Below are 15,676 nucleotides of genomic sequence, written 5' to 3'. Positions count from 1 at the left end.
GGGATCACAGAGGTGCTTTTACAAGGTCAGCGAGGGGCAGGGACTCCCCGGGGGGTCACACAGGCACGGAGGTGGGGGAGCTTCTGGGCCTGCAGCCCAGGTTTCCTCTGGGTGCTGACCTCTCTCCTTCGCTGCCCAGCACGGTGCCAGCCTGCGGGCAGCAGTGCAGCCCAGTGCAGAGGGGCCAAGCTCACCCAGCCCCTGGCAGCTGAGGGCCCCGGGGAGGGCACCGTCTCCCTCTGGGTTTTGTCCTTGAAAAGAGAGGGCTTGCTGGGGCCTGGCTGGCCTCTCCCCTCTGTCCCCCTAAGTGTCAGAGCAGCGAGAGGTGGCTGGTGCTCTGGGCTAGAGTGGGGACCTGAGGCCGGGCTGCCAGGGTGCCCCCAGGCCTCTCACCTTCCAGGCAGGCACACGATGGTGTGTGTGTTTCCGTGGATGGCCCGTGTGTGCTGAGAGGTGCTGGAGGGGCGTGTCACTTGGGGTGGGCGAGGGTGCGTCCTGGTGTGCCAGGAAAATGGATGTGGTAAGCGCCTCCGGGTGTGTGCGGACGCCCAGCATGGTGGGTGGCGTGTCCGAGGGGGCCTGGCTGCCCCCAGGAGTGTGGTGTGTCCCCAAGGGCCCCCAGCGTGGCCTACTGCCGGCTTGCTCACGTCCCGAGTCTCCGGGGAGCGGCGCCTCCTTCCGCAGTCAAGGGCTTTCGTCCCTGCAGTAAGCCCCACTTCATTCCCTTCTTCAACTGTGTAATTTCTGCCTGATTGTAATGGCATATTTTAAAATTACCAGAAATCAAAGCCAGGAAGCGGATACCGAAGCTTTTATCGCGTCGCTGCGTTAAGGCTGGCGATTGGGGGGTTGGGGAGGGGAGGCATTAGACCCACCGACCCTCCCCCATCCACCACCCATCTCTCTCTCCCTCTCTTTTTTTTTTTCTGAGACAGTAATAGGAGAAAATTGGTTTTGAAACTGAATAAAAGTCCCTTTCAGAGTAAATCATTTCTTTCAGGGTACCTTTGCTGAAAGTAAAATAGAGCATAATGAAAGGTGGGGACGTGATTGTCTTTCATTTACCGAGAGTCCAGGACAGACGGGGCTGCAGCCGTCTCGGGGAAATACAAGATTGGAATAATTGCTCGGTAACAAGGAGCTTGTTGTGAAATTAGTATCTTAAGAAAGTAGTGAAAAAAGGCTTTTCCTCATGAATACTTCATTATTAGAAGAAAGCGGCAGAATTTAGGGCTCCAGACACCTGTTTAGTATTAAATAACTTCCCTTTCTTCCCCTTCAACACACCCTCCCCTCCGCTTTCTTCTTTTTTAAAACCAGCCGCCCCGCTTGGCAGCTTGGGCCTTGGCGGTGGGGGTGGGGATGGGGCACCCGGGCTGGGTGATCCTCAGCAGTGTCCGGGGTTGAGCCTATACCTGGGCCCACCTTTCCCTGGCAGGAAACATCCCGCCCTCTCCCCATCCATCCAGGGCAGGCCCTGCCCGTGTCATCTTGCCCCTCAGAGGCTCCAGGTTCTCGGGGAAAGTGAGGTTTTGTGTAGCTAAAAATGCTCACTTCTGTGTGAATCTGGGTGAGTGAGCCCACGTGGACCTGTCCGGAGCCACGTCTGAGCCGCCCTGGGTGGGCCTTGCCTTTTCTGTTTGGGCTTGGGGACTCAGTCAGGGGGCCTGGTGGCCTTTCGGGCCTGGTCTCAGGGCTCAGTCTGAGACCAAGGTCAGACTCAGCACAGGTCACCCCCGGTTCTCGCGGGGACCCCACCCTGGACATCTCACCCTTCTAGGGGTACTGTGAGAAGTCTCTAGACTGGGGTGGTGGCGGGGAGACCAACACTTCAATGAGTGGGAACCCTGTGTGTCACAGGCAGTTCCCGGACACCCCTCCCCTCCGTGTAGCTTCCCGAGATGACCCTACAGATGGGAGGTCTGTGCCCTTCATGAGCTCAAGGCTGAAGGTGGGGAGCGGGGAGGAGGAAGGAGGGGGGTTGGTACAGATTTGCTGGCAGGTGGTTACGAGAGAATGGAGCCCACCGCCACCTGAAGGAACATGGAGGGGAACTGCTGAGAGAGCATGGAGTGGGCGAGGGTCAGAGCACGCCTGGGGGCATCTGGGAAGCCCCTGGGAGCAGGGGTGAGTCGGGCTGGGTGGGGAGCTGGGAGATAGGCCTGGAGCGGCCCGTGTGACCAGCACCTCCTCTCCCCTCTTCACAGGGACCCCACGGCAGAGCACGCCCCGCTGTGGGCCCCCAGCTCAGCCATGCTGGCCTGTCTGCAGAGGACCCAGAACGCCCCTGGCCAACACCTGGCCTGCCCGACCAAGAGCCTGGAGCTGCGCAAGTGTGAGTGACGCGCCCTCCCCGCAGCCCTGGCCCCTACCCCTTCCTCTGCCCGCTCCAGGCCCCGGGGCTGGCATCCTCCGGGACACGCCGAGTTCACCCCGCCTCGGGCCGTGGCAGGGCAGCTCTCAGGCGGGGAAAGCCGTCCCCATTCCAGCGTGTCCCCTTACTGCCAGCCTGCTCTGGCCGCTCTGTGCCCTCCCAGGCCTCTGGGAGGCTGGGGTCCCTCCCTGACAGTGGCACCCACTCCCTTTGCCTGGCTGACACCCACCGGGCGCGACCTTCCTCCCCAGCAGCCTCCTCTGGCTACTTACCAGCACCGGGACCCCAACCCCAGCACTTCCTCCGTGGCCTGCCACATGCCATGTCTGTCTGTGTCAGCAGAGAGTAGGATCACGGGAAAGCAAACATGCTTAACCCTGGGACAACGCAGGTTTGAACCGTGTGGGTCCACTTATACATGGATATTTTTCAGTAGTGAACGCTATAGTACTCCAGGGTCCGCGGTTGGTGGAGGAACCGAGGACGTGGAGGGCCAACTGTAAATTATGTTCAAATTAACCCCTATATCGTTCAAAAGTCAACTGTAGTCCCAAATGGGATCCAGCTTGGGGCTTGGATTGCTGTGTGGTCTTGGGCATGTCCTTTCTCCTCTCTGGACCTTGGTTTTTTCAATGGGTCAAGTTAGGGATCTGGACTTGGTAACTTCCAAGGGTCTGTCCTCCTTTACCATACAGGAGAGGGGTCCCAAGCCCTCTGAGCCAATTATTCTTAACCACCATAGATTTGTTGTTGTTTTTGTTATTTTTTAAGTATTTAGAAACATTTTAAAAAGTAGGGAGATATGCATAAAAATCTGGATCTAGTGTGTCTTGAATCAGAAAATCTGGTAACACAGGCCTGTGTTCCTCCTGTACTGCAGCTATCAGTTAGAACAGAACGCCTGCGTCTTTAAAGGGATATTCCTCTCCAGTTCACCACAGTCCCCAGTCCCCACCCTTCCCTATTGTAGCACAGGATTACCATTTATTACTGTGTTTATATTGTTGCTTTATTCTTTTTTTAATATGTATTTATCTTTAGATAGGGGCTTCCCTGGTGGTTCAGAGGTAAAGAATCCACCTGCCAGTGCAGGAGACATGGGTTCGATTCCAGGTCTGGCAGTATCCCTCTGGAGAAGGAAATGACAACCCACTCCAGTATTCCTGCCTGGAGAATCCCATGGACAGAGAAGCCTGGGGGGCTACAGTCCATGGGGTCTCAAAGAGAGCCGCTGAAGAAGAACAATCTTTAGACGGTAATATACTCATGTAGTCCAGTGTTCCAAAGGAATAAAGGGGTAGAGAGACAAAGCCTCCTCTCCACTCCTGTGTGTTCCCCAGATGTTCTGTGCACGTGCCAGCAAGTACGTGTGTCTGCACAGACTGTACCCACTGTCCGACGCCTCACTTTTCTCACTTAGCAACACATCCTGCATGTCAGCATCCGAAGAGCTCCCTCATTCTTTGCCCGTAGTTTGTCGTAGCGCGGACGATCCATTGTTTTCTTGGCCCGTCCCCTAAGGAGAACCGTGCCCCACCTGCCATTACAAGCAGCGCAGCAACAAACTGCCCCTGGGTATGTGCCACAGAGATGTGAGTAAAACCATACCGTAGATTTCTGCAAGAGGAAATACGGGCTCAAAGGTATGTGCATTTGTAACTTTGACGGATGTGGTTTGATTTATCTGTTCATCCTCTTGATCTATTTTTCCCCCACTGGGTCTTGTCCTTATTGATTTATAGGAGCTCTTTGTATATGATGGAATTAGATTTCTGTCTCTTCTATGAACTGCAGATGTTTCCCCCAGATTGTCATTTGTCTTTGATTCTGTCATGGAGGACTTTTTTTTGGTGAAGTGAAATTTGTCAGTATTTCCTTTTATGGACTTTGGATTTTGTGTCATACTTAATGTCGTTTCTCATTCTGAGGCTGTTAAAAAAAAAAAAAAAGAGAGGGAGCTTCCCCAGGGTTTCTTCTAGTTCTTCTCTGGTTTAATTTTTAAAATATATAATCTTTGATATGTTTGGTAATTTATCTGGTGCAAAGTTGGGGTATGGATACAAGTATATTCAAATATCAGTGCAATGCTGGTTTAATTATTGTAGCAGTATAATACACCTTTGTTGAGATATTATTCACGTACCATACAATCCACCCATCCGAGTGTACCCTTCAGTGGTTTATATACTTACAGAATTTTGCAACCATCACCCCAGTCCATTTTAGGGCATTCCTGTCAGCTCAGAAGAAATCCCTTTACCCACTCCTTCATCTTCCGTTCTCTACAGGTTCCTCTCTCTCGGCCTTTACTGGGAAGGGACCATACAGTACGTGGCCTCCTGTGACTGGCTTCTTGCCCCTGCACAGCGTTTGCAGGGCTCACCCATGTCATAGCATGTGTGTAACACATTTTAATACTTGGTGGTGCTTCCTGCTTGTTATTCATCATTCTCTTATGCAAAAACCTCTTGGTTCTATTAGTTTTCTGTCTGGACCACAGAATCAACTTATCTAGGTAAGAACAAAATCCTGTTTGGGTTTTTACTGGGATTGCATGCAATTTATAAATTAATTTAGGAAGAAGTGACACTTTTGTGATGTCTTTCCCTCCAATAACATGGTCTGTCCCTTTCTGTTTGTTCAGACTTTCTTCCGTGTCCCTCAGGAACGGGTTAGTACTGTCTTCGTTTAGACCTTTGCACATTTTTAAAGTTTCCTGCCTCTGGAACATTAACCTTTCGTGGCTAATCTTTTCTTCCATAAGTGTTTAAATAAAGGCTATTAACTCCTGCCACCTTACTGAATTTTGTTGTTTATAAAGCTTTTTCAATTTCGTCTCTTAAGTTTTCCAGTTACACTATCAAATCATTCGTAAGCAATAATTTGACCTCCTGCTTTGCAAGTTTTATACCTTGATTTCTTTGTCATATTAAGGTTGCCTACTATCCCTGGAACAATAAAAAATAATCGTGGTCACAATAGACATTCTTGCTTTGTCTCTGACTTTAACCAGAACCTTCTAGGATCTCCTCATAACACAAAATGCTGGTCTAGGGGCAGATACTTTATCAGGTTAAAAATAAGTGTCTACCTATTCCTGTTATATTAAGAATTTTAAAAATCAAGACTGGAATTTGAACTTCTCAGTGTCTGTGAAACTGATCATAGGTTGTTTTTTTTCCTCCCTTGTTCTCTTAATGTGAATAATAATACAGATTTCTTAGTAATGAACCAACCTTGCCTTCCTGGTTGGTTCCCACTTGGTCATGAGAAATATTTCTTTGTAACATACCATGGGGTTGCATTTTCTATTTAATAGTTTTACTTCAATTTCATCAGTGACATTCGGCTTTAGTTTTCTTTCTTGGGAACAGTTTTTGTTGGGTTTTAGCGTCAGTGTTACACTCACTTCACAAAGACAGTGGAGGCTTTCCTCCTTCCTCTGCTTTATAAGATCGTAAGTAGAAATGGATTATCTGTTCTTTAAAGATTGGTTGATCCTCCATGAAGCAGTCTAGGCCAGTGCATTTATTTGGGGGAGGTGGAGGTCTGGGTAGCCCTGAGATATTCGCCATTCCTTCCGTAATGATCGATTTAAAGGTTCTTGAATGAATTTGGTAAATTATGTTTCTCTAGAAAAGTACCCGTTTTATCCAGGTTTTAAAATTTATTTGCCTGAGGCTTCCGAAAATAAATTCCTCTAAATGACTATGTTACCCTTGTTTCTGATACTGTATATTTTGTGCTCCCCCTTTTGATTAGGTTAGTTAGCTAATGAGGTTATCTACCCCCCTCCTTTCCAAAATGAAACATCTTTAGGATCCATTTATTAGTAATTACCCTTTTCTGGTTTCTAATTCATTAATTTATGCATTTGTCTTTATTAAAAGGCTCCTGCTTTGCTTTTTAAAAAAATTTTTGAGAGGCTTAGATCTTTATACTGCTAAACAAGAAAAAAAGGAAAATTAAGGCTCTGAATTCTCCGAGCACTGCTTTAGATGTATCCTATAGGTTCTAACGTGTATTTTTATCAGTACTTTCTAAATACTCTATGGGCTTCCCAGATGGCCCTAGTGCGTAAAGAATTCACCCGCCAATGCAGGAGACACAACAGACTCGGGTTTGATCCCTGGGTTGGCAAGATCCCTGGAGGAGGGAGTGGCTACCCACTCCAGTATTCTTGCCTGGATAATCCCATGGACAGAGGAGCCTGGCAGGCTACAGTCCATGGGGCCACAGAATTTTGGTTCTGATTTCTTCTTTGGCTTCAAGCTCATCTGAGTTCCATCTATGAGCCCAGGTAGTGGGTGCTTTTGTGTTTTGTTATTTCTAGTTCTATTGCATTATAATCAGATAATACTAAGATTTCTACTTTTTTGGACTTCAGTGAAGTTTTCTTTGCCATATGATCTCTGGGTTTTTTGTGAGTTTTATGACTTTTTATGGGAATTTGAAAAGATGTGGCTTTTTTTCAGGGCTCAGAGTTTAGTATTTACTAATTATATCTACCCCATTAATTCAGTTCAGTTCAGTCACTCAGTTGTGTCCGACTCTTTGCGACCCCATGGACTGCAGCATGCCAGGCTTCCCTGTCCATGACCAGCTCCCAGAGCCTGCTCAAACTCATGTCCATCCAGTCGGTGATGTCATCCAACCATCTCATCCTCTGTCGTCCCCTTCTCCTCCTGCCTTCAATCTTTCCCAGCATCAGGGTCTTTTCCAATGAGTTGGTTCTTCGCATCAGGTGGCCAAAATATTGGAGTTTCAGCATCCATCCTTCCAATGAATATTCAGGACTGATTTCCTTTACAATTGACTGGTTTGATCTCCTTGCAGTCCAAGGGACTCTCAAGAGTCTTCTCCAACACCACAGTTCAAAAGCATCAATTCTTTGGCGCTCAGCTTTCTTTATAGTCCAACTCTCACATCCATACATGACCACTGGAAAAACCATAGCTTTGACTAGTGGGACATTTATTGGCAAAGTAATGTCTCTTTTTAATATGTTGTCTAGGTTTTTCATAGCTTCTCTTCCAAGGAGCAAGTGTCTTTAATTTCATGGCGGCAATCACCATCTGCAGTGATTTTGGAGCCCAAGAAAAGAGAGTCTGTCACTGTTTCCATTGTTTCCCCATCTATTTGCCATGAAGTGATGGGATCAGATGCCATGATCTTTGTTTTCTGAATGTTGAGTCTTAAGCCAGCTTTTTTACTCTCCTCTTCTATTTTCATCAAGAGGCTCTTTAGTTCCTCTTTGCTTTCTGCCACAAGGGTGGTGTTATCTACATATCTGAAGTTATTGATATTTCTCCTGGCAATTTTGATTCCAGCTTGTGCTTCATCCAGCCCACCATTTCACATGATATACTCTGCATATAAGTTAAATAAGCAGGGTGACAGTATACAGCCTTGACGTACCCCTTTCCTGATTTGGAACCAGTCTGTTGTTCCATGTCCGGTTCTATTGCTTCTTGACCTGTATACAGATTTCTCAGGAGGCAGATAAGGTGGTCTGGCATTCCCATCTCTTGAAGAATTTTCCACAGTTTGTTGTGATCCACACAAAGACTTTGGCATAATCAATAAAGCAGCAGTAGATGTTTTTCTGGAACTCCCTTACTTTTTCGATGATCCAGCAGATATTGGCAATTTGATCTCTGGTTCCTCTGCCTTTTCTAAATCCAGCTTGAACATCTGGAAGTTCTTGGTTCACATACTGTTGGAGCCTTCTTGGAGAATTTTGAGCATTACTTTGCTAGCGTGTGAGATGAGTGCAATTGTGCAGTAGTTTGAACATTCTTTGGCATTGTCTTTCTTTGGGATTAGAATGAAAACTGACTTTTTCCAGTCCTGTGGCCACTGCTGAGTCTTCCAAATTTGCTGGCATATTGAGTGCAGCACTTTCCAGCATCATCTTTTAGGATTTGAAATAGCTCAGCTGGAATTCCATCACCTCCAATAGCTTTGTTCATACAGATTGTTCCTAAGGCCCACTTGACTTCTCATTCCATGATGTCTGGCTCTAGGTGAGTGATCACACCATCATGGCTATCTGGGTCATGGAGATCTTTTATGTAGAGTTCTTCTGTGTATTCTTGCCACCTCTTCTTAGTATCTTCTGCTTCTGTTAGGTCCATACCATTTCTGTCCTTTAGTATACCTATCTTTGGATGAAATGTTCCCTTGGTATCTCTAGTTTTCTTGAAGAGATCTCGAGTCTTTCCCATTCTATTGATTTCCTCTATTTCTTTGCACTGATCACTGAGGAAGGCTTTCTTATCTCTCCTTGCTATTCTTTGGAACTCTGCATTCAAATGGGTGTATCTTTCCTTTTCTCCTTTGCCTTTTGCTTCTCTTCTTTTCTCAGCTATTTGTAAGGCCTCCTCAGACAGCCATTTTGCCTTTTTTGCATTTCTTTTTCTTGGGGATGGCCCCATTAATTAGGTCTTGTGTATTGTACTTACCTGTCATGATAGAGAAATGGAGTAGATGCCTACTGGTAATGTGTGCCAGTCTGCTGCTGCTTGTAGCTCCTAAAGCTTTGGCCTTATAAATGGTGATGCAATGCTATTTAATGCACAGATATTAGTACCTTAAATCTTCATAGTGAATTGCATCCTTCTTGGCTGTATTTAATACTTTTTGGCTTGGATTCAACTTTATCTATTAAGATGGTAACCTCATATTAAGATGCTTTTTTAATTCACAGTTTTTCTTGAAACCTTTGCCAGTCCTTTTATTTCAACCTTTCTGAATTACTTTGTTTAGCTGTGACTCATATAATATAGAGTTGAATTAAGCTTTGTGATCCAATCTGAATGCCTTTTAAAAAATGTTTATTAGGAGAGTTTAGCCCATTTACATTTATTGATGCAACAGATGTCTGGTATTAGTTCAGTCATGCAACGCTTTGTTTTAATGGCTTTGAAAAGTCTTTCCCCGTGTGATCTAAGTTCTCTGTGTACCTACTAATCATAGGAAAGGCTGGGATCCTTTTTCCAGTGCTGCAGTGTTCAACAGTTCCCTAATTTTCTATTTCTTTGACACGGCGTCTATTCCATCTACCCTAAAATAAACAAAATGATGAAATTAGTGTATATCCTTCTCTCTATAGCATTTTCTCGGTGTCACGTCATCCTTTTAAACCTCTATTAACTGACTTCAGCTTTAAATATCTTTTGATCCCAGCTATTAAAAATGAGGACACCTGTGTATTTATTTATACTTCTGATCCCCTCTCTCCCTTCTTATTGATACCATTACCTTCCTCCCAAGGGCTTGTGCTGTTAGCGTCTGGTTGCATCACCACAGGCCGTTCCATCGCAGGGTCCTAGATGACTAGGGGCCGTGCTCGCCACCAGCTCTCTTACCTTGTTTCCCATCATCTGAAGTTGCCCTCTAGTCCATAGCTTAAGGCCTCCTGTGAACCACACTCCTGGAATCCCCACAAGTTCAGCACGGTCTGGAACTTTCTACTTGAATGAGCAAAGAAATCATTCCTGGGTCACTCTGTTTCCTTGAGGATTTTTTTGTAGACCTTGTTCTGTTCTTTTCTAGTGTTGCATGTTACCATGGAGAAGCTGAAGCCTGCTCCTTCCTCCTCTAGGTTTCATTTTGATCTTTCCACATCTTTCATGCCATGACTCTCCGAGCCTGAGTCTTGGGGTTGACCCTTCCAAGTCTGTCTTTTCCTGGAGTCCGTGCCCTTCAACAGGCAGCTCCCAGGCGTGTGCTCTGTTACTCCAGTTTCCTTTTGTGTGTCTTCCCCATGCGCCCTCTTCTAATGAATGCCTTCCCAACTGTCTCCCTTGCCTTTTGCTCACTCTTCATCCTGTTTTCTGTGCCGCCTTTTTTCTCCCTGTGCTCATTCCATTTCTCCTTTCATAAGTTTCTTTTCATCCTACTCTTTGCATTTTTGCCTTAGAGAAACACTTGCTTACTACATTATTGGCTTCACAATGAAATATTTAGCCAAAACCTTCCTCTCTTCTGTGGCCACATTTTTTTCTGATGCAGAGTGGTTTGTTTTTTTCCCCCAACCATTATGGCCTTTTCCTTCCCTTTTCTTATATATTTTGATTAGGTCCTAGGCTGGTTCAGTTTTGATTACTTGCCTCCGGAGGGTATTTCCAGGAAGACAAGGTTGGGGGGGGAGGGGGTGGACCTAAGATGTTATATCAACATCCTCAGAACTGAAGGTCCTCGGATGGTGTTCTTTCGGAGATAGGGGTTTAGAGAAATATTTGTCTGCCTCATCAAAAACAGAACAATGACAGATAAGCTGGAAGGGCTTTCCGTTTCAAGGAAAAGTGTTTTTCATGCACAGCCCCTCTTCCCTCCTTTACACAGCCTCCAGGGAGAACACATTTTCTTTTATAAAATTAGATACTTCACTGAATAGATTGTCCGTGGCACATAATTCAGAAAGCATAAGAATTTACAGTGAAAAATAACTCCCCTTCCCAGAGGAAACCAGCATTAGCAGTTTTTTAAATACCCTCCTGAAAAATGCATGCCTGTGGGAGGGACAGCAAATACCTTTTATGTCAACATGCACAGCCCGATGCTTCTCGGTGCCTCGCCTTTTTCTCCTTCCTGATGTAGCTGGGAGATCACTCCCCACCTGACAGGAAGCGTGCCCTCGCCCCAGGTTAACGTAGCATCTTGACCCGTCTCTCCATGGACGGACATTTAGGCTGTTTCTAGTCTCTTGCTCTTCCAAACAGGGCTGCAGTGAACACCACCTTCGGCCATGTATGTATATCTGTGCAAAAATAATATTCCAGGATGGGCTTGCTGGCTCAGACGGTCTGTGCATTTTAACCACTGTCCAGGTGCCAGGGTTTCCTGCTTGCCCTCTGCTGCCAGCAGGCTGGAGGCAAGTGCTGGGCATGATGACCCGGCTGGTCCTCCCCGCTCTGAGGCCGGAACCAGAGAATGTGGTGCGCGTGTGTGCTCAGTCTCTTCAGTCCTGTCCGACTCTTTGTGACCCTATAGACCATAACCTGCCAGGCTCCTCTGTCCGTGGGATTCTCCAGGCAAGAATACTGGAGGGGGTTGCCATGCCCTCTTCCAGGGGATCCTCCCAACCCAGGGATGGAACCCAGGTCTCCAGCATTGCAGGCGGATTCCTTTACCATCTGAGCCACCAGGGAAGCCCCAGAATACTGGAGTGGGTAGCCCATCCCTCCCTCCAGGGGCTCTTCCCAACCCAGGGATCAAACCCACATCTCTTGTCTCCTGCATTGGCAAGCGGGTTCTTTACCACTAGCACCACCCGGGAAGCCCCACGAGAATGTGGAGGGCACCAAAGATGTCCCACTTGCCCTGCCTGCTCAGACCCTCTGAAATCTTTGTACTTCCTGCAAGAGTCGCTGACTCTGCCTGTAATTGAAGAGCATGGGAAAGAGGGCAGCCAGGATGGGAGATAAGCAAATTGAATTGGTGCCCTGCTGCCCAGTCAAGGCCTGGACAAGACTCCCGAGCACCCAGGCCGACCCACTTGTCCCCGTGGCGCTCCCCCCCACTTCCCCCAGGCAGAACCCAGACGGGAAGTGCTGGCCCTGAGCCTCATGGCCAGACCTCAGGCTGTGCTGTTTGTCACTAAGGGACAGAGGTCTTGACTGGGCCACATGCAGCCTGACCCTGGGTGAGCCCGTTGGGTCTCAGGGCTGGAATGCTCCCTTCTGTGAAGCGAGGGGCCAGAGCACCTAAGAAGCCATCCCCTGTGATGACGATGATGTCAGAAACCCAGTGGGGAGAAGACATGGCCAGGTCTGAGCCCCTCTCCCGCTTCTTCCTGGGTGATGGCATCAGAGCGGCCTATCTGCACAGGGCTGCCCAGCACTGACCTCCACGAGCTCCCCGAACGTGCCAGCGAACCAGAAACGGCTGCAGTTCACCCCTGGGACCTGAGATCCGGCAGGTGGAGGACCCGGGGGCCGCGGGCAGCCACGTGTCCAGGAGCCCAGGCGGCTGGCTGCTGTATCCTGATCCAGCTGACCAAAGTGACCTGGAGGAAAGAAAGGTTGGGGGAGCGGGGAGTGAGGCGGGGAGGGAAAGTCCATCCCCCTTTCCTGCCTCAGGCCTGAGACCCGGGGCTGCTCCCAGCTGGGCAGGGCCAAACAGGACCCGCCCACCTGGGGACCATCCCCTTAATGAATATTTGACTTTCTTATCACGGTTTTGATAACACACACTTTGAGTCATGCTCCCCTGAGAGCACGGGCCAGGCAGAGGGCCCCGGTGGCAGCACGGGGGCTTGGCTGGTGCAGGGGGTGGGGGTGGGGGCCTTACTCAGTCGTCCAAGGTGGAGGGGTCTACCCACCCCCCACCGCCCCAGGCGGCTGCCCTGGGAGAGGGTGTGAGCTTCCGCCCTCACTCTGTGGGATCTTGGGGGAGGGGTGCAGCCTTTCCTCTGTAGATGCGGGTTCAGTGTCCGCCCCGCCCTTGTCCTCCTGATCCCCCAGGGCACCAGCTCTGAGACCTGATGGTCTGGGGGTCAAATCCTGGCTGGCCCTGAAGGGGATGTGTGTGTGGTCTTGGGTGAGTGAGTGGCCCTCTCGGGTCGCAGTTTCCTCCGCTGTGATGTGGGAATGAGAAGAAAAGGCGAGAACCCCCAGAGCCTGGCAGCAGACTCAAACCCTCTACCTGCCCCATGTCCCCCAGAGGCTGGGAGCCCTTTCCCCACACCCAGCCCGCAGAGGGACCACAGGCTCCCCAGCCTGTCTCTCCCGTCTTAAAGGGGAAAGCATCCAAGGGGTGGTGAACCCAAGAAGGTCCTGGAGCAGCTCTTCTCCCCAGTGCCCACCCCTCCTCACCCGACTCCCACCCGTCACCCCGGACCCCAAAGGCAGGAGCCCCCAGCCCCATGAGTACTCCTGCAGGTACCACTGCTTCCACTAACACTAATAAAATAAGGAAGAAACAAAGCGATTTAAGATTCCAATAAAATGAAAAACCCACCACTGGCCACACAGCAGATTCAATTAAGTAGCCGTTGCCAAGTGCAGCCAGGGAAATGGAGGGACAGGCCAGGGCTGCCCCCACCCAGAACGAAGCCAGGAGGGGATGGAGGCTCGGAGGTGACAGCCGGGACAGGCTGGGCGGATGCAGCCCCCTTTTACAACTGAATGAATAAAAATAAGGTCTCAGCAAACTAGGACCAGAGGTTTCAACCGCAACCACCACAAACCAACCCGAGAGCTGATAAAGTCAGAGGAGGACGAAGACCCAGGTCACTGCCTTCCCACACTGTGCGGAGGTGCTGGCCGCCTCAGCAAGACAGAGAAAATAAGTTTTAAGGATTAGAGAATCTGCCTGTGGTGTGGGAGACCCAGGTTCAATCGCTGGGTTGGGAAGATCCCCTGGAGAAGGGAATGGCAACCCATTCCAGTATTCTTGCCTATGAAATCCCATGGACAGAGCAGCCTGGTGGGCTACAGTCCAAGGGGTGGCAGAGTGGACACAACTGAGCGACTAAGGGTTAGAAGTTAAACTGCACAGAAGTTCCAAGAGAAGAATTCAGCAAGATTCTCAGAACATCAGCACATAATAAAGAATGTACTGCATAGCACAGGGAACTCTACTCAGCATCTTATAATAACCTGTAACAGAAAAGAACCTAAAAACATATATATAATGCACATCCTTGTGTATACTTTCTTTGGCTGCACCACATGGTTTGTTCCCCAACCAGGGACTGAACCCAGCCTTTGGCAGTGAAAGTATAGAGTCCTAACCACTGGACCACCAGGGAAGTCCCTTGCTTATCTTTTAAATCATCTCTAGATTACTTGTACCTACTCCAATGTAAATACTAGGTTCATTGAGTTCAGTCGCTCAGTCGTGTCCGACTCTTTGCGACCCCATGGACTGCAGCACGCCAGGCCTCCCTGTCCATCACCAACTCCCCGCGTTTACTCAAATTCATGTCCACTGAGTCGATGATGCCATCCAACCATCTCATCCTCTGTCGTCCCCTTCTCCTCCTGCCTTCAATCTTTCCCAGCATCAGGGTCTTTTCAAATGAGTTGATTCTTCGCATCAGGTGGCCAAAATATTGGAGTTTCAGCTTCAGCATCAATCCTTCCAGTGAACACCCAGGACTGATCTCCTTTAGGATGGACTGGTTGGATCTCCTTGCAGTCCAAGGGAATCTCAAGAGTCTTCTCCAACACCACAGTTCAAAAGCATCAATTCTTCGGCGCTCAGCTTTCTTTATAGTCCAACTCTCACATCCATACATGATACTGGAAAAACCATAGCCTTGACTAGATGGACCTTAGTTAGTCTGCCACTGTTTCCACTGTTTCCCCATCTATTTGCCATGAAGTGATGGGACCGAATGCCATGATCTCATTTTCTGAATGTTGAGCTTTAAGCCAACTTTTTCACTCTCCTCTTTAACTTTCACCAAGAGGCTCTTTAGTTCTTCGCTTTCTGCCATAAGTGTGGTGTCATCTGCATATCTGAGGTTATTGATATTTCTCCCAGCAATCTTGATTCCAGCTTGTGCTTCATCCAGCCCAGTGTTTCTCATGATGTACTCTGCATATAAGTTAAATAAGCAGGGTGACAATATACAGCCTTGACGTACTCCTTTTCCTATTTGGAACCAATCTGTTGTTCCATGTCCAGTTCTAACTGTTGCTTCCTGACCTGCATACAGATTTCTCAAGAGGCAGGCCAGGTGGTCTGGTATTCCCATCTCTTTCAGAATTTTCCAGTTTGTTGTGATCCACACAGTCAAAACCTTTGGCATAGTCAATAAAGCAGAAGTAGATGTTTTTCTGGAACTCTCTTGCTTTTTCGATGATCCAGTGGATGTTGGCAATTTGATCTCTGGTTCCTCTGCCTTTTCTAAAACCAGCTTGAACATCTGGAAGTTCATGGTTCACATATTGCTGAAGCCTGGCTTGGAGAATTTTGAGCATTACTTTGCTAGCATATGAGATGAGTGCAATTGTGCAGTAGTTTGAACATTCTTTGGCATTGACTTTCTTTGGGATTGGAATGAAAACTGACCTTTTCCAGTCCTGTGGCCACTGCTGAGTTTTCCAAATTTGCTGGCATATTGAGTGCAGCACTTTCCAGCATCATCTTTTAGGATTTGAAATAGCTCAGCTGGAATTCCATCACCTCCATTAGCTTTGTTCATAGTGATGCTTCCTAAGGCCCACTTGACTTCACATTCCAGGATGTCTGGCTCTAGGTGAGTATCACACCATCGTGATTATCTGGGTCGTGAAGATCTTTTTTGTACAGTTCTTCTGTGTATTCTTGCCACCTCTTAATATCTTC

At 48.2% G+C, this 15,676-nt stretch overlaps 1 protein-coding gene across 1 annotated transcript in view; it reads left to right on the top strand.

Moving 5' to 3' along the window:
• The window catches only part of FAM222A (family with sequence similarity 222, member A), a 61,255-nt gene that overhangs the window by 28,417 nt on the left and 17,162 nt on the right, over nt 1–15,676 (top strand). Inside the window, exon 2 of the mRNA XM_010828844.1 lies at nt 2,208–2,335. Within this exon, the coding sequence (XP_010827146.1) occupies nt 2,254–2,335 (82 nt within the window). The 5' untranslated portion in view covers nt 2,208–2,253. The remainder of the gene's footprint in view (nt 1–2,207; nt 2,336–15,676) is intronic.

This window comes from Bison bison, unplaced genomic scaffold, assembly GCF_000754665.1.
Source record: "Bison bison bison isolate TAMUID 2011002044 unplaced genomic scaffold, Bison_UMD1.0 scf7180017864495, whole genome shotgun sequence".
Classification (NCBI taxonomy): Eukaryota; Metazoa; Chordata; class Mammalia; order Artiodactyla; family Bovidae; genus Bison; species Bison bison.
The sequence above is the reverse complement of the archived record's forward strand: the minus strand, read 5'-3'. Positions and strand labels throughout refer to the sequence as shown.